The sequence below is a fragment of the Furipterus horrens genome, unplaced genomic scaffold, assembly GCF_987537825.1.
Source record: "Furipterus horrens unplaced genomic scaffold, mFurHor1.1.pri manual_scaffold_1, whole genome shotgun sequence".
Lineage (NCBI taxonomy): Eukaryota > Metazoa > Chordata > Mammalia > Chiroptera > Furipteridae > Furipterus > Furipterus horrens.
The window spans coordinates 178,877,864-178,893,489 of NW_028327171.1; the positions used below are offsets into that span (position 1 = coordinate 178,877,864).

A 15,626-nucleotide genomic window follows, 5' to 3' on the forward strand; every position below is an offset into this window, starting at 1 on the left:
AGTTTTGATAGATAACTATAAATTATTCTTAACAAAGGTTTCTACACCTACAATTATGTTTTGTGATGCCTGTGCCAATGCCAATTATCAGCATATTTATTTAAAAGATTTTATTTATTTACTTTTTAGAGAGAAGGGAAGGGAGGAAGAAAGAGGGAGAGAAACATCAATGTACAAGGGATACATTGATAGGTTGCCTCTCCCATGCCCTCAGCTAGGGAACCTGGCCCACAACCCAGGCATGTGCCCTCACTAGGAATCGAACCAGTGACCTTTTGGTTTTCAGGTGGGCACTCATTTCACTGAGCCTCACCAGCCATGGCGGCATATTTTTATCTTTGTCAATTTATACTGTTATGGTATTATTATACTATATATATATAATATACATAATATTACATTGTTTTGTTATACGTTGTCATAGTAATTTGCATTCCTTTAACAGTAAGGCCAAATACTTTTGCATTTGTAAGCCTTTGCCTGTGAGCTACTCTTAATAATTTGCATTCCTTTAACAGTAAGGCCAAATACTTTTGCATTTGTAAGCCTTTGCCTGTGAGCTACTCTTAGTAATTTGCACATATTTTCTATTGATTTGTGAATTAAAAAAATGAATCTCAGTTGAGAACACTCCATCCTTTTGGTTGTTTAGGTCAAAATCTGGGCTCATGCTTGACATTACATTTGTCAGCAAGTCAAAAATCTAACTGCTACTCATCATTCTGCTCCTAACATCCTGGTTCAAGCCACCAGCCACTGTTGCCCTAGACTCCTGAGTTAGTAAGGGTGCTGCCAGGGAAGAGGTGGCACACTTAAACCGGGCTAGTTTGAGGAGCTGTTAGTAAAAGGACCGTTTACCAAGGATTGTGCAGGGTCTCACGAGTCAGTAGTGCCGTAGGCACTAGTTAAAATCTGGCCTGTGGGCCTGAAGGGAGCGTGGGAAAGGAGCAGTGTCCAGAATCTAGACCGAGCACTAGGTAGAGAGAGCCATGTGACCCGAGCTGTGGCCTTGTCAGAGGGCAGTAGCCAGCCCAAAGGGACCGGAAGGGAGGGGCTGGGGAATAAAGCCCTGACATCACTGTCCTTCTTCCTTTTGATCCTCTGTACCTGCTCCCCTCTGGCTGGATCCAGTTGGGGGCCAGTGGGTAGCAGTGCATTTCATACTGGTCAGCATCCTGGGCAAAGAGTAGGCCAGAGAACGGTAGACAGGAGACCTGAGAGGCAGTTGGCAGAGAGCCCACACACCTCACTGTTCTTTCCATTTCTTCCCTGGATACCATGATTGTTTGTTCTCTGCAGCAGCCAGAGTGATCCTTTTAAAATGTGCAGATCATAACACTCCAGCTCAGAATCTACCCATATGTTCCCATCTGTCTCATAGTAGCCAAGAGGACTTTTGAGTATTTCAGCTCTATATATCTTTTCTTTCTTTTAGAGAGGGGAAGGGATGGAGAAAGAGAGAAACAGTGTGAGAGAGAAACATTGATTGGTTGCCTCTTATACGTGCTCCAATTGGGGACCGAACTCATAAACCAGGCTTGTGACCTGATTGGGAATCAATACGGTGAACTTTTTTTTTGCATTGCGGAATGAGGCCCAACCAACCGAGCCACACTGGTCAGGGCCCACTGTTTCTATCTTGCCCATAATCTGTATTGTCTTCTCTTTTCACTCTCTTTAAGCCTTACTGGGTCTCTTAGCAGAGGCACATTCCCACCTCCCTTTACCTGGGTTGTTCCCTCTGCCTGGATCATACTTTCCCAACATGTACCTCGGGTTCCTCCTCCGCCACCACCTTTGAGAATTGCTTAAATGTCCTCTTCTCAGTAGTGCACTGACTGTCATATTTAAAATTACAATTCCCTCTTTCCCACTTTGTGCTTCCATTCTCTTCTCTGCTTTTCTTTTCACTCTTAATACTCACATGGCTATATGTTATTTTTAGTTAATGTCTTTCTCAAATAGGATATAAGTCCCATGAGGATAGTTTTTTTTTTTTTACCTTTTTTTTTCACTGCTGAAATCTCTGGGCCTAGAACAATGCTTGATGCCTGGTACAAATCAGTGCCCAAGAAATTGAATAGGTGAATAAATGAACGAAGAAATAACTAAAGTCTATTAGTTAGACATATACAGTTATTTATTTTTTGTTCTCTTGTGTCCTTGCTTATGATATTTCCATAATTGTATAAGAATATACAGATTAAGAATTTTTTTATTAGAATTTTTATCCTAATAGTGCTTGAATTTCAGAAAAGACGATAATACAGATTTCAGTAATCTGGTCTTGAAAATGTATATTTAGAAACAACACCATGAGACTGAGTTGACTTTATGGAAGAATTGCTTAAAACTTAAAGCATACCCCTGACCTTTCTTCGTCCGTCCCTCCCTAGGAACTGTCACCCCGTTGTACCCCAAACACAGAAACATCTCTGCTCCACAGCACTTTTATCTTTTCCATTATCTCAAGAGACAGTGGCTTTTAATCCTTTTCCTTATTTCTGTCTTGACAGTAGCTGAGTAGGGGGATAAATGTGGTTTCTGGTGGCAAACTGGGGCTCAGCCCTGGCCCTGCCATTTTCTTGCCCAGGTTAGTGCTGTCAGGTTATTGGGCCTACTGAGAGAATCTAAAGTAACCTTCCTTTTCAAGGTCTTTAATTTAATTACATCTGAAAAGTCCCTTTGCCGTGGCAGGTCACCTGTTATTCACATGTAAGGTTCTAGGGATTAGGACTTGGACATTTTTGGGCAGCAGGTGGGTTATGAGGCAGCATTATTCTGTTACCACAGTGCCCTTTTCTGTATTTCCCTCTCTGGTATTGGTTATACTGCGAGTTACTTTAGGGCGAGAATTGTGCTTCTGTAAGCAGGCCTTGTTCCTGCCCTCATTCTTTTTGCTTAGGTACTGTGATGATGAGGAATACAAATATGATTTAGAAGACGTAGGCTCAGATTCACGCCGACACTCACTAGATGTGACCTTGGGCAGGTGACTGAAGTTTGCCAGCCTCAATTTTTCCCGTTTGTCACATAAGCATAATACATACCCACTGCTCAAAGTTCTCTTGTGGATGAAATGAGATAATGTCTGTGAAAGTATGGGGAAAATGCTGTCCTTGCAACATGCTTTCCTTTTCTAGGAAGCAGATGTTACTAACAAGCCGATTATTGCCCAGTTTTCTCAATGCTAAGTCTTTCTGAAATGATAGACTGAAGATCTCCCCTGAGGCCAGAGAACTTGAAACAACTGGCCTGGCAAAGGCCTGGGCTTGTGGGCGTGATCATTAAATATATCCCTTCAAAAGAGGAGATGCTTCTATATTCCAAATTCTGTAAATGGATGTCACCTCTCACCAATAATATCTGTCCTAAAGATGGTCAGAAGTCAGGTTACTCCCCCGCCCACCAAGATGGGCTGCTGGAACACTTTACCGCCGGTTCCCAGAAGGGCTTGGCTGTAGCCTGCAGGCAGACCCTGGCCAGGCCGGTTCTCTGGTCAAGAAAAATGCTGTGGTGAGTTTTCTGGATATTTGAACACATTGTATTTAATAGAAAATAGAAAAACATTTAGCTGTTCTCTAGCCTCTGTGCCATGTAATTTCCAACTCGTTGCAATTAAAACAATTAGGCAGACTATAAAACAGCCTCTCAAGTGTGACCTGTTCCTCTTGGTGAATTGTCTGTCTTGCAGAGTTGTGTCTAGGTATGGCTACAGTTGCAGTCCTGCATATTAGAAACTAAAAACACAGAGAAAAATAGTCTTTCTCCCTTCCCTTGTTAATGTAGAATACATTTATACTGAACTAAGGGACTTTTTTTCTTTTTAATGAAACTGTTTCTCCAGATGTAATTTGTCTGTTACAGAATGGTACAGTCAGAGAGCTGGTAGGCAACCTAAAAATCAGTTAATCCATTTTCTTTATTACTGGGTGACAGTTTTAACACTTGAAATGTTTTCCCAAAACTGAATTCATATGATCCTTTGAAGCCTCTTCCCTGGCCACTTTGATTGACCCGTACCCATTTTATTTTTTTAAGACTTAACATTGACTTGGCTTTTTTTTAAAAAAGGCTTCAGTAAAGAGTTTTTGTTTTAAGATGTTAGATGCTTTCAGGATCATTTCCTTCTCATCACTAGGAGGAAACAAACCAGCATTGAGAAGGCAGTGGGTGTTTTCAAAGGGCCTGTATTCTCTGTGCTGGCTCCAGCAGCACTGACAGACTTGCTCGTGGAAGGAGAGGCAAATTTTGATTCTCTGTTCCCTCTGGTAGTGATAGCTCAATAAAGAAATAAAAACTGATCCCAGTGAAATGAGCATCGCCACGTTTTCTTTTGGCTATACTTTTCTGACTCTTCTTGTTTGCTTTTGGAAAAAAATGATATATCCCATTTTATATAAAAGGTGTTTCTGGACAGCTCTATGTAAATTAGTAACCCTTCCTCATGTTCATAGATTATGATTTTAGAATCTACATTTATGTTCACAAATGATCAAGGTTTCAGTAATCTGTGACTCTGAACACTTTAGAGTTAGGAACCTTTATTATCATTTTAAATCAACAGTTATGCTTCTAGAAACATTTAAAGACACTTTGCAGTTTACAAAGTAAGTAATCCTTTCATTAGTATAAATATCTAACCACTGACTGTCAGACTTTCTTAATTAAGGAACTTTTTTTATTAAGTCAAATAAATTATTTACTTCCTTTTTTCAGTAATATATAGAATTTTGATTAATGAATTGTTTTATTTTCTTGCAATATACTGCTCTTAATAGTTTGACTCTTAAGACATAAAATAGAGAAACAGGAAGGATAATGCTTATAAAAATTGCTAGGTGGAGCTTTTTCAATTTAAGAGTTCTTAAATTTGAGGAACTAAAACTCCTTTATGTGGGAGATGAGCTATAAACATAAAGTTAATTAAGAGGGGATATGGAGGCTGCTAACTAATTTGTGTGTGAAAATTAATGGCTACATATCCACCCTACTTTTTTCTAATGCTTTGGCATTCTTCTTGACTCTGGCCTTTTCAAAAAAGATGACATAATCTTGTTGCTCCAAAAGATATTCTTTAAGCATGAAAAGAAGAAACAAAAATTTAGCTTTAGGGTGGTAAGGTAACTCTTTCTTAAAAATAAACATTCCTGTAATTCTTCAGCAAGTTGAGTATTCGATAGTGTGTTTTGAAACACTCCGAGGAAATGAGGAGAGTTGGCTGCTCAGCAGGGGCTGAGTCTAAAGCTCTGACAGTTTGCTCTGCTCAGTAGGCTTCTCTCCTGAAGTCTACAATCAAGGGAGTTTGATAAAGTGCAGTGGACAAAATGAAAAGCCAGTAAAAACAGATGTTAAATCTTCAAGGCTCTAGTGACTTACTTGCTAATTAACTTCAATTCTCTGTATTTTTGAAAGTGAGAATATAGAGTGTGATGTTATGTAATATGGGACATTTCTTCTAATTTTTACTGTTGGGTGAAGTACTCTTTTATTTGGAAGATTAGAGTAAATATTCCAAGGTGTTTTACAGAATTATGAACAGAAATTTTTGTTCTTTCTTGACTGTTGCCTGAGGCAACATTTCCTCCTACCCTGGAATTTTTGTCATTGTCTGTATCTGATTTTCATTTTGAGCTTGGTGGCAGGGGTCAAGCAGCTTGTGGAGTTCTGGCATTACTAGAAATGGTGACTTCAGGGCTGTGACTCAAAATATTTAGCTCACTCCTGTGCCCTCTATTAGCTGCCAGCTTCAGCCAGGTCATGAATGAAGTTGTCAGTTTGTTTGGAGAGCAGGCTTTCCTTCTCTTTCCCCCCAACCCACTTCTATTCACACTTCCCCTAAGTAAAACTTCTGCTTGATGTTGAAGCAAGTACTTTAAGACTTGATCTCTGGGGGAAAAGTTTTGAGTAGTAAAAAAAGAACTTCCTCTTGAGCAAACTTCTTTAAATATAGTGATTTGAGGTTATGACCTTATTGAAGCTGAAGACATTCAAAGCAATGGGTGGTACAGATTATTTTTTAAAGACTTTTGACTAAGTTTTGGATTCCAATGTATGCCAGTGCATTATATCCAAATATATTTGACTTGTTTTGTTTGGTAATGTAATTGAGAGCTCATTTAATCGCATATGCTTTAAGACATATTTATTGTTTTGGGCCATATGTAAGTTTTTAAAAAGCTCTGGGTTTTTCAAATGTACGTAAAAAAACAAAAAATCAGAAAGAGCCATATTGTCTGGTGTTTTTTTCACCTTTGATTGGTGCTCCTTTATTTTCATTACATACTGTTGGCAAACAGCTTGCCATGTGGAAAGAACTATGGCTTTTTGGCTCCCTAATACTTGACGAAATTAAAACCAAAAAGATATGTAAAATTTGTATTTATTTTTTGTCATATTTTCTAGCTTAAGTTAAACCTGATGTCCATAAAGGCAGATAGCCATAATTATGATGGCACGGGATGTTTTCAATCCTTTTTTAAAATAGAAAATAGGACATGGTAGCAGTGAAAAGCATATGCTAGTTGACAGTGCCGTGCCTGGCTTATTTCACTTATCATAATGTCCTTTAGGTCCATCCATGTTGTCTCAGCTGGCAGGATTTCCTTTTTCATGGCTGAATAATATTCCAGTGTATGTATATACCACATAGTGTTTAACAATTTTTTTTAATTGAGTTTCTTGGGGTGACATTGGGCCCTCTTGTTTGGAACTCTTTGCACCTCCTTGACTTGGTTATCTTTTTCCTTCCTAGATTAGAAATGTTTTCTGTCATTTCTTCAAATAGATTCTCAATCCTTTGCTCACTTTCTTCTCCTTTGGTACCCCTATGATACAGATGTTGTTACACTTCATATTGATCCAAAGTTCCCTTATACTGTTTTCATTTTTAATTATTTTTTCATTTTGCTTTTCTGATTGGGTGTTTTCTGCTACTTTGTCTTCCAAATTGCATTCTTTCCCCTGTTTTCATCCAGCCTCCTGTTTATTCCTTCTAGTTTGTTTTTAATTTCAGATACTTTATTTTTCATCTCTGACTGGCTCTTTTTCAGGGTTTCTTTGTTGTTTTTCTTGCTTTTCAAGTTCTCACTTAGTTCTTTGAGCACCCTTACAACCATTTTTTAGAATTCTATATTTTCTGAATTGCTTGCCTTCATTTCATTTACCTCTTTTTCTGGAGATTTTTCCTGTTCTTTCATTTGAGACATGTTTCTTTGCCTCCCCATTTTGGCTGCCTCTTTGTGTTTGTGTCTAAGTATTAGGTAAATATGCTGTTCTCCAGTTTTGGTAGGGTTGCCTCATGTAGTAGGTGCCCTTTGGGACCCAATGACATAGTCTCCTTGGATTACCTGAGCTGTATACTCCAGGAAGGTCCCTTGTGTGAGTTATGTGAGGCCTCCTGTTGTAATTGAGTCTTGATTGCTGTTGTCCTGTTCATGCCTGGGATTGTCCCTCAGGCTGACTGACTGTAAGGATTAACCCCAACCACATTGCATAAGCTGCTGTGCAGGCAGGTGCTGACCACACAAAGTGAAATTTGTCTCAGCAGGTTCTGATGCCTGCCGAGATCTCCCTTTGGATATGCTGCTTGTGAATCTTAGTTGATTGTGCTCTGATGTTGTTTGAAGCTGGCCACTGCATGTGTTGGTTCTGGGGCCTCTTGGGAGGGTCTCTGGTGAAGGCCAATGTCACAGGCTGCTGGTGACTGGCCCTGGGCAACCTGTTAGGAGCTACAAGCGATCCATAGTTTGCGGCTGGCTCTTCTGAGTCTTGATGAATATGGGAAGGCCCAAGATGTCTATGAGGTGGCCTGAGAGGGAGTTCAGAGGATAGGGATATCACTTTTCCCAAGGCTGATATAGTATGGAGGGGATTCTTCCACCCAAGAATGATGATGTCTGTGGGGTAGGAGAGGGACTCAGCCCAGGGATCCTGGCGGCTATCCCTTTAAGCTCTCTCCCCAGAGGTACAAACCCGTCTCTCCTCATGTGACTCTAGTCTGCTCTGCCTTTCCTCTGCTGGAGCCCAGGATGAACAGCTACGAATGAGTTTTTTTGTGTTGGCCATTTAAGACAGAGGCTCCTCTAGCAAACTTTCCTCTCCCTGGCAGACAGACTCCCCACTGATTTTCACAGCTAGGTGTTATGTGGATGCCTCTTCCTGGCTCTGATGCTCTTGGGCTGGGGAGCCCAGTGTGGGCTTGAGACCCCATGCTCCTCAGGGGGAACCTTTGCAGCTGAGATATCCCCCCAGCATCTCAGCCACTGCCCATGGGAGGAGAGGCAGCCCTTTGTGCACCCCCACCCCCAACCCCCACCAGTTTTGACATGGCTTCTTCTGTAAATCCTTGGTTATAAGACTTCTGTTCAGCTAATCTTCAGTTGGTTATTCATGCTGATTGTTATATATTTTAGTTCTAATTCCAGTTTGGTCCTGGGAGGAGGTGAATGTACCTTCCACCTACTCTGCCTCCATTGTATATCCTCATATTTTCTTTTATTCATCCATCAATAGACATTTAGGTTACTTCCATATTTTGGCTCTTGTGAATATTGGAAGTACAGATAACCCTTCAAGATAGTGATTTTATTTTCTTTGGATATATATCCAGAAGTGGGATTACTGGATCATGTTAGCTCTATATTTAATATATTGAGTAACCTATATATTTTTTCCATAATGGCTGTACCAATTACATCCCCACCAACAGTATACAAGGGTGTCTTTTTCTCCACATCTTTTCAAACACCTTTTTTTTTTTTTTTATCCCAAGTGGTATGAGGCAATATCTTATTGTGGCTTTCATTTGCATTTTCATGATTATTAGTCAATTCATATCCACTCTTAATTGTATTGAACTAGAAGAGAACTTGAATTTAAACTGCTACTTGTGTTCTTAGCTTATTGGTAAGAACTAGTTATGTGGCTTTAACCTAACTGGAAGGATGGGAAATGTAAGGGATTTCATGGACTATTTGCTGATCTGTAGGTCACTAATGTGTATTGTTTTTGTGTGGGGATAGCATGGTGAACATAGGCTTCAGGGGCAAGCCAAACATTGTTGGGAAACCTTGATTTTCATGGTGAAGGGCATATATTATATTAGCTAGTTCCATCTCTCTTGTTCCTTTCCTCTACTTACAAAACGGTTCATTTGTTACCACTGGCAAAGAACAATGGTGTTTGGACAACAGATCTAGAGGCCTTTGAAGATTGACACATTAACATTTTTTTTGAAACGATGAAAAAGTTAAAAGAATATAATGATGAACAAAGTTTCACTCTTCGCCTTGACTATAAGACACCTGGCATTTTTGAAATTCTAATTATTTATAACACTTCAGTCAGTGTTAAGTCTTCAAAATGGAATTGAATAACCACAGTACTATTTTAAAGATGGATGAGCTTCAGGGAAGATTTAACCAAACATTTTGATGATATTTACATATTGCATTCTTAAACTGACACTTGTCTGCTATATTTGTCCAATGTACTTAGAAAGAATGATTATTATAAAGAGATTTTAAGTGGAACCAATTAGAGCTTAAAAATAATGAGTCTCTTTTTACCAAAATACTGTATGCATATATTTCTGTGTTTTTTGTTTTTTTTTCTTTGACTAAATGATGAGCTTTACTGTGGAAAGGATTTTTATTTTATTTATTTATTTTTTTAAATACAGTGCTGTATGAGTGCCTGGTACTTTAGGAATAATTTTTATCAATAATGTAGCCTGAAAAAGAAATGTTTGCATGTCTAATTGCAAACCTCATTCTTTTTCCTACTAGCCACATCCTGTCTCCTGGATTCTAACTCTCATATGACAGTGGCTCTGGCACCATCTTGGTCTTTGACTTTCATCTTTTACTGCTGGGGTTCTACAAAGGTGTTTCATGGCCTTTTGTTTTTGTAAACGCTTTTATGCCACAGAAAGAACTTCTGGGAGTACAGTAGGTCATCATAAGTATTTGTTTAATAGTTAATTATGTTATAGTTTAGCAACTGGAAAACTTCAGTTGCTAATACTTTTTCACATCTGCAATATGATAATTAAATGATCAGCTTAATAACAACCCTAAGACATTTCTCAGTCACCTTGTATTTTTCTCTGATTAGTTGAAAAGTATATGAGATAAATAGCCAGTATGGTATTTGATTTATCAAAGCCACACTGATCTTATACCTGGCTGGACTGAAATAAACTCTGCTATATTTTGAATGTATATTTTGTTTCTCATCCCTCACCCTACTTTTTTTTAGGCAACAGAGATTATGCCAAGGATGATCCGTTGGAATTTAAGTCCCACCAGTGGTTTGGAGCATCTGTGAGATCGAAGCAGGATAAAATTTTGGTAAGTCTTTTGGGTATTTAGTCATAGGTGAGTTTAGTCAATTTACATGAAAACAAAGAAAGTTTTATGTTTAAAAGCTGATAGTAAAACTCAGTGTGCTCGGGGCACAGGTTGTAATGAGATGAGGGAGCTCTGACCAAAGGCCACCCTGTTTCTCTTGCTCTTCACAGTCTGGGTTTCTGCCACTGTCAGCCTTCATTTCCACATTTTCATTTCTCCCACCTCACTTGATAGTTCCCATCAGTTTGTTTCTATCCAGCCAGGGTAAGGAATAGTGTGCCTTTGATTAATCAAACCCCCTAGTACCTACTTCTTCAAAAATACAACAAGCTTCTCTTTGCCTTATCTTCCCTTGTGCCATGGTCCTAATCCCTAATCCCTAATCTCCCTTTGAAAACTTTTACAAAGTGTTTTCCATAGTAACCATCTCTACTTATTCACTTCACATTTTCTTCCCAGTCAGGCTCAGGTAGGCTCAGCCAAGGTCACCCTCGCCTTTCAGGTCACTGAAATCCACTGGTACTTATGTTTATTGCCCCTTCAGTACCATTCAGCAAAGTCAGTTGGGCCATTGATTTTGAAATAATTTTCTTCCCTTGTCTTCTGGGACACTGTACTTTCCTGCTTTTCTCACATCTTGTTGGTTACTCCTTTGTAATCTCCTTTAATGGCTCCTCTTCTGCTCAGTTTCTAATGTTGGGGCATCCCTGGGCTCTGTTCTGGGCCCCGTCTTCTCTAACTAGACCTTTTACCTAGCTGGTCCTGTTCTGTCCTGTGGCTGTAAATACAGGGTGTGTGTGTGTTTCGGGGGGCGGGAGGGAGGCGCAAAAGTAGATTAACAGTTGTGAGTAGGCAGAACACAGGATTTGTTCTTGCATTATTATTGATCAGTTTTGTATTTTTCCATACGAACAACTGTAAACCTGCTTTTGCCCCACCCTAAACAGCCTATGTGTCATAATCCTCAAATCTGAGGGTTCTTTCTCTGAGGAAGTCCAGATTGTCGGAAACACTTAATTTTTTCAGAGAATTTTTATTCTTGGACTAACTACGTCCTTTGATTTCAGGCCTGTGCCCCTCTGTACCACTGGAGGACTGAACTGAAGCAGGAGAGAGAGCCTGTTGGGACCTGCTTTCTCCAGGATGGAGCAAAGACCGTGGAGTATGCTCCATGCCGATCAAGTACGTACAGGAAGCTATACCAGTTTTTAAGAGAGTTGGGAAGCCTAGTTTGTTAAAAATGTGAGAGTGTGTGTGTGTGTGTGTATAGGCAGGGGATTAATATTTATTGACATATTGTGATGTTTGGTGACAGCAAAATTAAAACAATCCTATTACTATAAAGTAATTACACACATGAAGTCAGCAAGCTTGTCTCAGTAAGAACCAATTTTCATCTTCCTTGGTTAGTAATTCATATGTGATTTTGGAAACCTGTTATTTTTAGTCACTTTTAGTTAGAAGATGCTCCACTGAGCTTTTCTAACAGGTTTTAGAGATTCTGATTCAGTAGGTCCAGGTCAGGCCTGGGTGTCTGCATTTTGAACTAATTCTATAAGGGGATTTTGGTGGATACTGAAGTTTCAGAACTTTATGAAAATATAGTTTTAATAATAATGTTAAAAATAAAAATTTTGTCTTAAAATGCCAGACTTTATAACAGAAGGATTCTGAGTCTGAATTTCCTTGCTTTAATTATTAGAGTTTGTTTATCAATCCATTATCAAGCTCACTCCTCTTTTGATAATCCAAAAGATCTCACATTCTTCTCTGGTATTGTGTGAAATTGATATTGTGACTAAAGACGATTTCGAGCATTTATAATTTTGTTTATGCTTTTACAAACTGTACATCCTTTTCCCTCAGAGATTCAGATCCTTTTGCCTTCTCACTTTTGTTAAAGTGACCATCACCCCAGTCCTCTTTATACCAGATACATAAGAATAGCTTATTGAAATGCTATGGTGTTTATACGTAGAGCACTTTTTAGGCCTTTATTTTTTATGTTCTACTTGTCCCTGGATGAGTACAACATGTAAGACTCTTACTGTTATGTTATTTTTTTGTGTGTTAAATGACTTCTGACACCAGGTCAAAGGAACTATTCAGTTTTTGAAATCCTAAGCAGTTGAACCTTCAAGAAATGGCTAGTGATTTCTTTATAAACACTCATTTCTAGCCTGCACCATGACCCTACTTGTTAACACTGAGAGGTAAACATCAAAAGAATGATACCTCCCAGAATGACATCATTTGTTAGCAAAGGCTAGAAAGCACTCCCTACACAGGACAGAGGAAATTAGCAGTTTTATCCTCAGTGCTTGATGCCATCCGTATTACCTTTATGTTGGTATTTTGGTCTTAGTACTGTTGTCTTTGTGGTGTGCGGGAAATGTGAGGACTAAATTTGTGTTTTACATTTCTGTATTGCAAAAATGTTCCTATTGTGAGAAGATAAATTTATAACTATGAAGAGTGAGCTAACTTTTGTGTGCCAGGTTTGTAACTTATACTTGGACACACACACAATCACACTTGTGCTCATATGATAGATGTGGGAACTGAGATTTAGGCAGTTGAAGTTTGTTTTTTTTCCCCTACATCTTATGGAACTGAGTGGTCTAAGGAGGATTTGAACCAGGTCTGTTTTATTCCAAAAGAATTTTTCTCCTGTATTAATAACAATAGAAAATGTTTTCCACTTCAATTTCCTCACAGTTTTTCTGCAAAGGATACATTTTGCTTTCACGAGTACAGGTTTGGATAATTCCAGATGTGTAAGAGTACATGGAACCCTTCTGAAAACAAGCGTTCTAACGACGATCCCTGTGGATGTACTGCCATGTTAAGCTAGTAGTTTTTGTTATTTTGTCTCTTCAGTAGTAAATAGTTCTTTTCTCAACATGTATTTGAAGCAATAAGGGGATGTTTGCATAATCCATCTGTTAAATAATGCATTCATTTTTATTTGGTTTAGGCACAAAAGTTATAAAATCTTTTTAAACCTTATTTTCTAATGTATTTAAACGTCCGAATCAGGTCAGCAAACTATGGCTTGTGAGCCTCTTGTTTAAATAAAGTTTTATTGGAATACAGCCGCACCCATTTGTTAACATGTTGTCTGCAAAAGGAGAGTTGAATATTGCCACAGAGACTATGTAGCCCCTAAGCCTAATATATTTACTATCTGGCCCTTCATAGAAAAATATTTGCTGATCCCCGATCTAAATAATAAAACCTCAAATCTCAGAAAAATACAAATAACCACCTCAAAACAGCAAAGTAAATGCCTTTCTTCTTAATAAATATGGCTTTCTGAATCCCTTGATTGTTTTACACGTTTTTCCTTTCAGCTTCTGAAATATTAAGCCACTACCTACAGGACCCAATTACCAGGGGAAACCTGCAAGATAAAAAATGCTCCCAGGTGGGACTCTGAAAACTCGGGTTATATTCTCGTAAATCTGCCTACGACCTGCCTGTAGCTGTGGGTGATTCACTTCACCACTCTGGGCCTTTTGTTTCATCATTGGTAAAGCATTGTTTCGGAGAAAAGACTTCAGATGTATGAATTTAGTATCTTCGTCTTCTCTGTGTTCAAAATATGCAACCCAATGATTGATTTTAAGTGGGGAGCCAGCTTTGTAGGGTTACATTGCTAACTTCTTGACTACTTTGCTTGTTTTGGTGGTGGTAATTTGTAGGGGTTTTTATTGTTTGTTTGCTTTTGTTTTTAAAACTTACCTTATTACTGATTACATTTGGTTTAGGCTTTTTATATCTGTATCTATGACCATTTTTGGCATTACAGAATAGGACAAATGTCTTTCTGTTCTAACTTAAACACTTTCAATTCTTTGCTCAGACTGAGTCTTTTGTTCCTTTCTGGTGATATTATTTATACATAGATTTTTCTTCAATTTAATTTCCAGTTGGCTTTTCCTTTTCTTTTTCCTTGATTGTTACTCAGGGAATTACAAATACATTACTTACAGATTTGAGGTATTGCAGCCTTCTGGTGTGGATATACTTGGGCTCAGATCCATGATCTCATATTTACTAACTATTTGACCATGGTCAAATTACTTAATTTCCTTAAGTCTTAGTTTCCTTATCTGAAAATTGTGAATAATAATTACATCTCTCATAGGATTGCTATGCTATAAAGATTTAAAAAGATAATGCCAAGGAGAATACTTTAGAATAGTAAGTACCTGGCTCACAGTAAGGGCTTGATAACCATTAGTTGCTCTTACTATCATAATTAATAATACTATTATGTGTAATGTTGTAAGGTTTAACAAGTGGGAGGAATATTAATTGCCCATAGAAATAAAACAAAAGCCTGTACTGAAGTAGGCTACAGTCAACATAATATTTTTTACATTGGCATAAACACTCAGTTTAATGTGTACCTGTTAAGAAAATTGTAAAGGAGAGTAATGTTCTAGTTAGATGTTCTGGGAAACCATATAAAGCATATAATTGTACAGTATGATAATTTAAAAAAGGATGTCTTTATAAATAGCCTGAAATAGTTCCCCAGATGCAACTTGAATAAAGGAAATAAATGGCTGGCTTGAGGTCAGAGCAGAATTCATTAATATGAATTCATGAGACATTGGAAATCCCAGCCCTACATTTTCCCAGAAAAAATTTACAGTGAGGTAGCATTACACTCTTGAGGGTATTTTCTGTTAAAAAAAAAAAAAATCTAAATTTAGATATAAATTGTGTAGTTTGGGGCAGTTTACAAATTTATAAAATGGGTTCAAAATTTTTGATGGGAATATTTGACAAAAATTCTTGGAAGTTGTCCTAATGACTTAATAGGTTTTTTTGGTTCCTGTATTTGGGTGACAAATACAGTAATACCATAACACAATTACTAATATATTGTAACGTTAGCTATAAGAATTCCTTGATATTATCAGAACGATTACTTCAAAAGGTGTTTGTCTAATCACTGTTGTATACCTGAAACTGATATAATATTGTATATCAATTGTAACTGAAAAATAAATTAAGAAAAAATTTCGATAACTGAAGAGTAGAGTTTTCATTGTTCCTCATTAACAAAATAAAACAAGGGAGAATCTTCAGGTTCATCCTTACCTCTGTTCTAGGTACAATATTTCTCATGATTAAATTTTATTTTAATTAATTGACCAGTTGTCCAGAAATCATCTGTGAGAACTACAAAAACAGGGTAACTGCCAAAGAATAAAATGATTGACTCTGTTACCATTTGGAAAATATTTGAGTGTCCTGTTT

General features: G+C 37.9%; 1 protein-coding gene across 2 annotated transcripts in view; it reads left to right on the top strand.

Annotated features, from left to right (window-relative positions):
• The window catches only part of ITGAV (integrin subunit alpha V), an 80,900-nt gene that overhangs the window by 11,561 nt on the left and 53,713 nt on the right, over window positions 1-15,626 (top strand). For both annotated transcript variants that reach the window (XM_090281477.1, XM_090281483.1), the window contains exons 3-4: window positions 10,261-10,352; window positions 11,420-11,534. In XM_090281477.1, coding sequence (XP_090137603.1) covers window positions 10,261-10,352; window positions 11,420-11,534 — 207 coding nt within the window. The remainder of the gene's footprint in view (window positions 1-10,260; window positions 10,353-11,419; window positions 11,535-15,626) is intronic.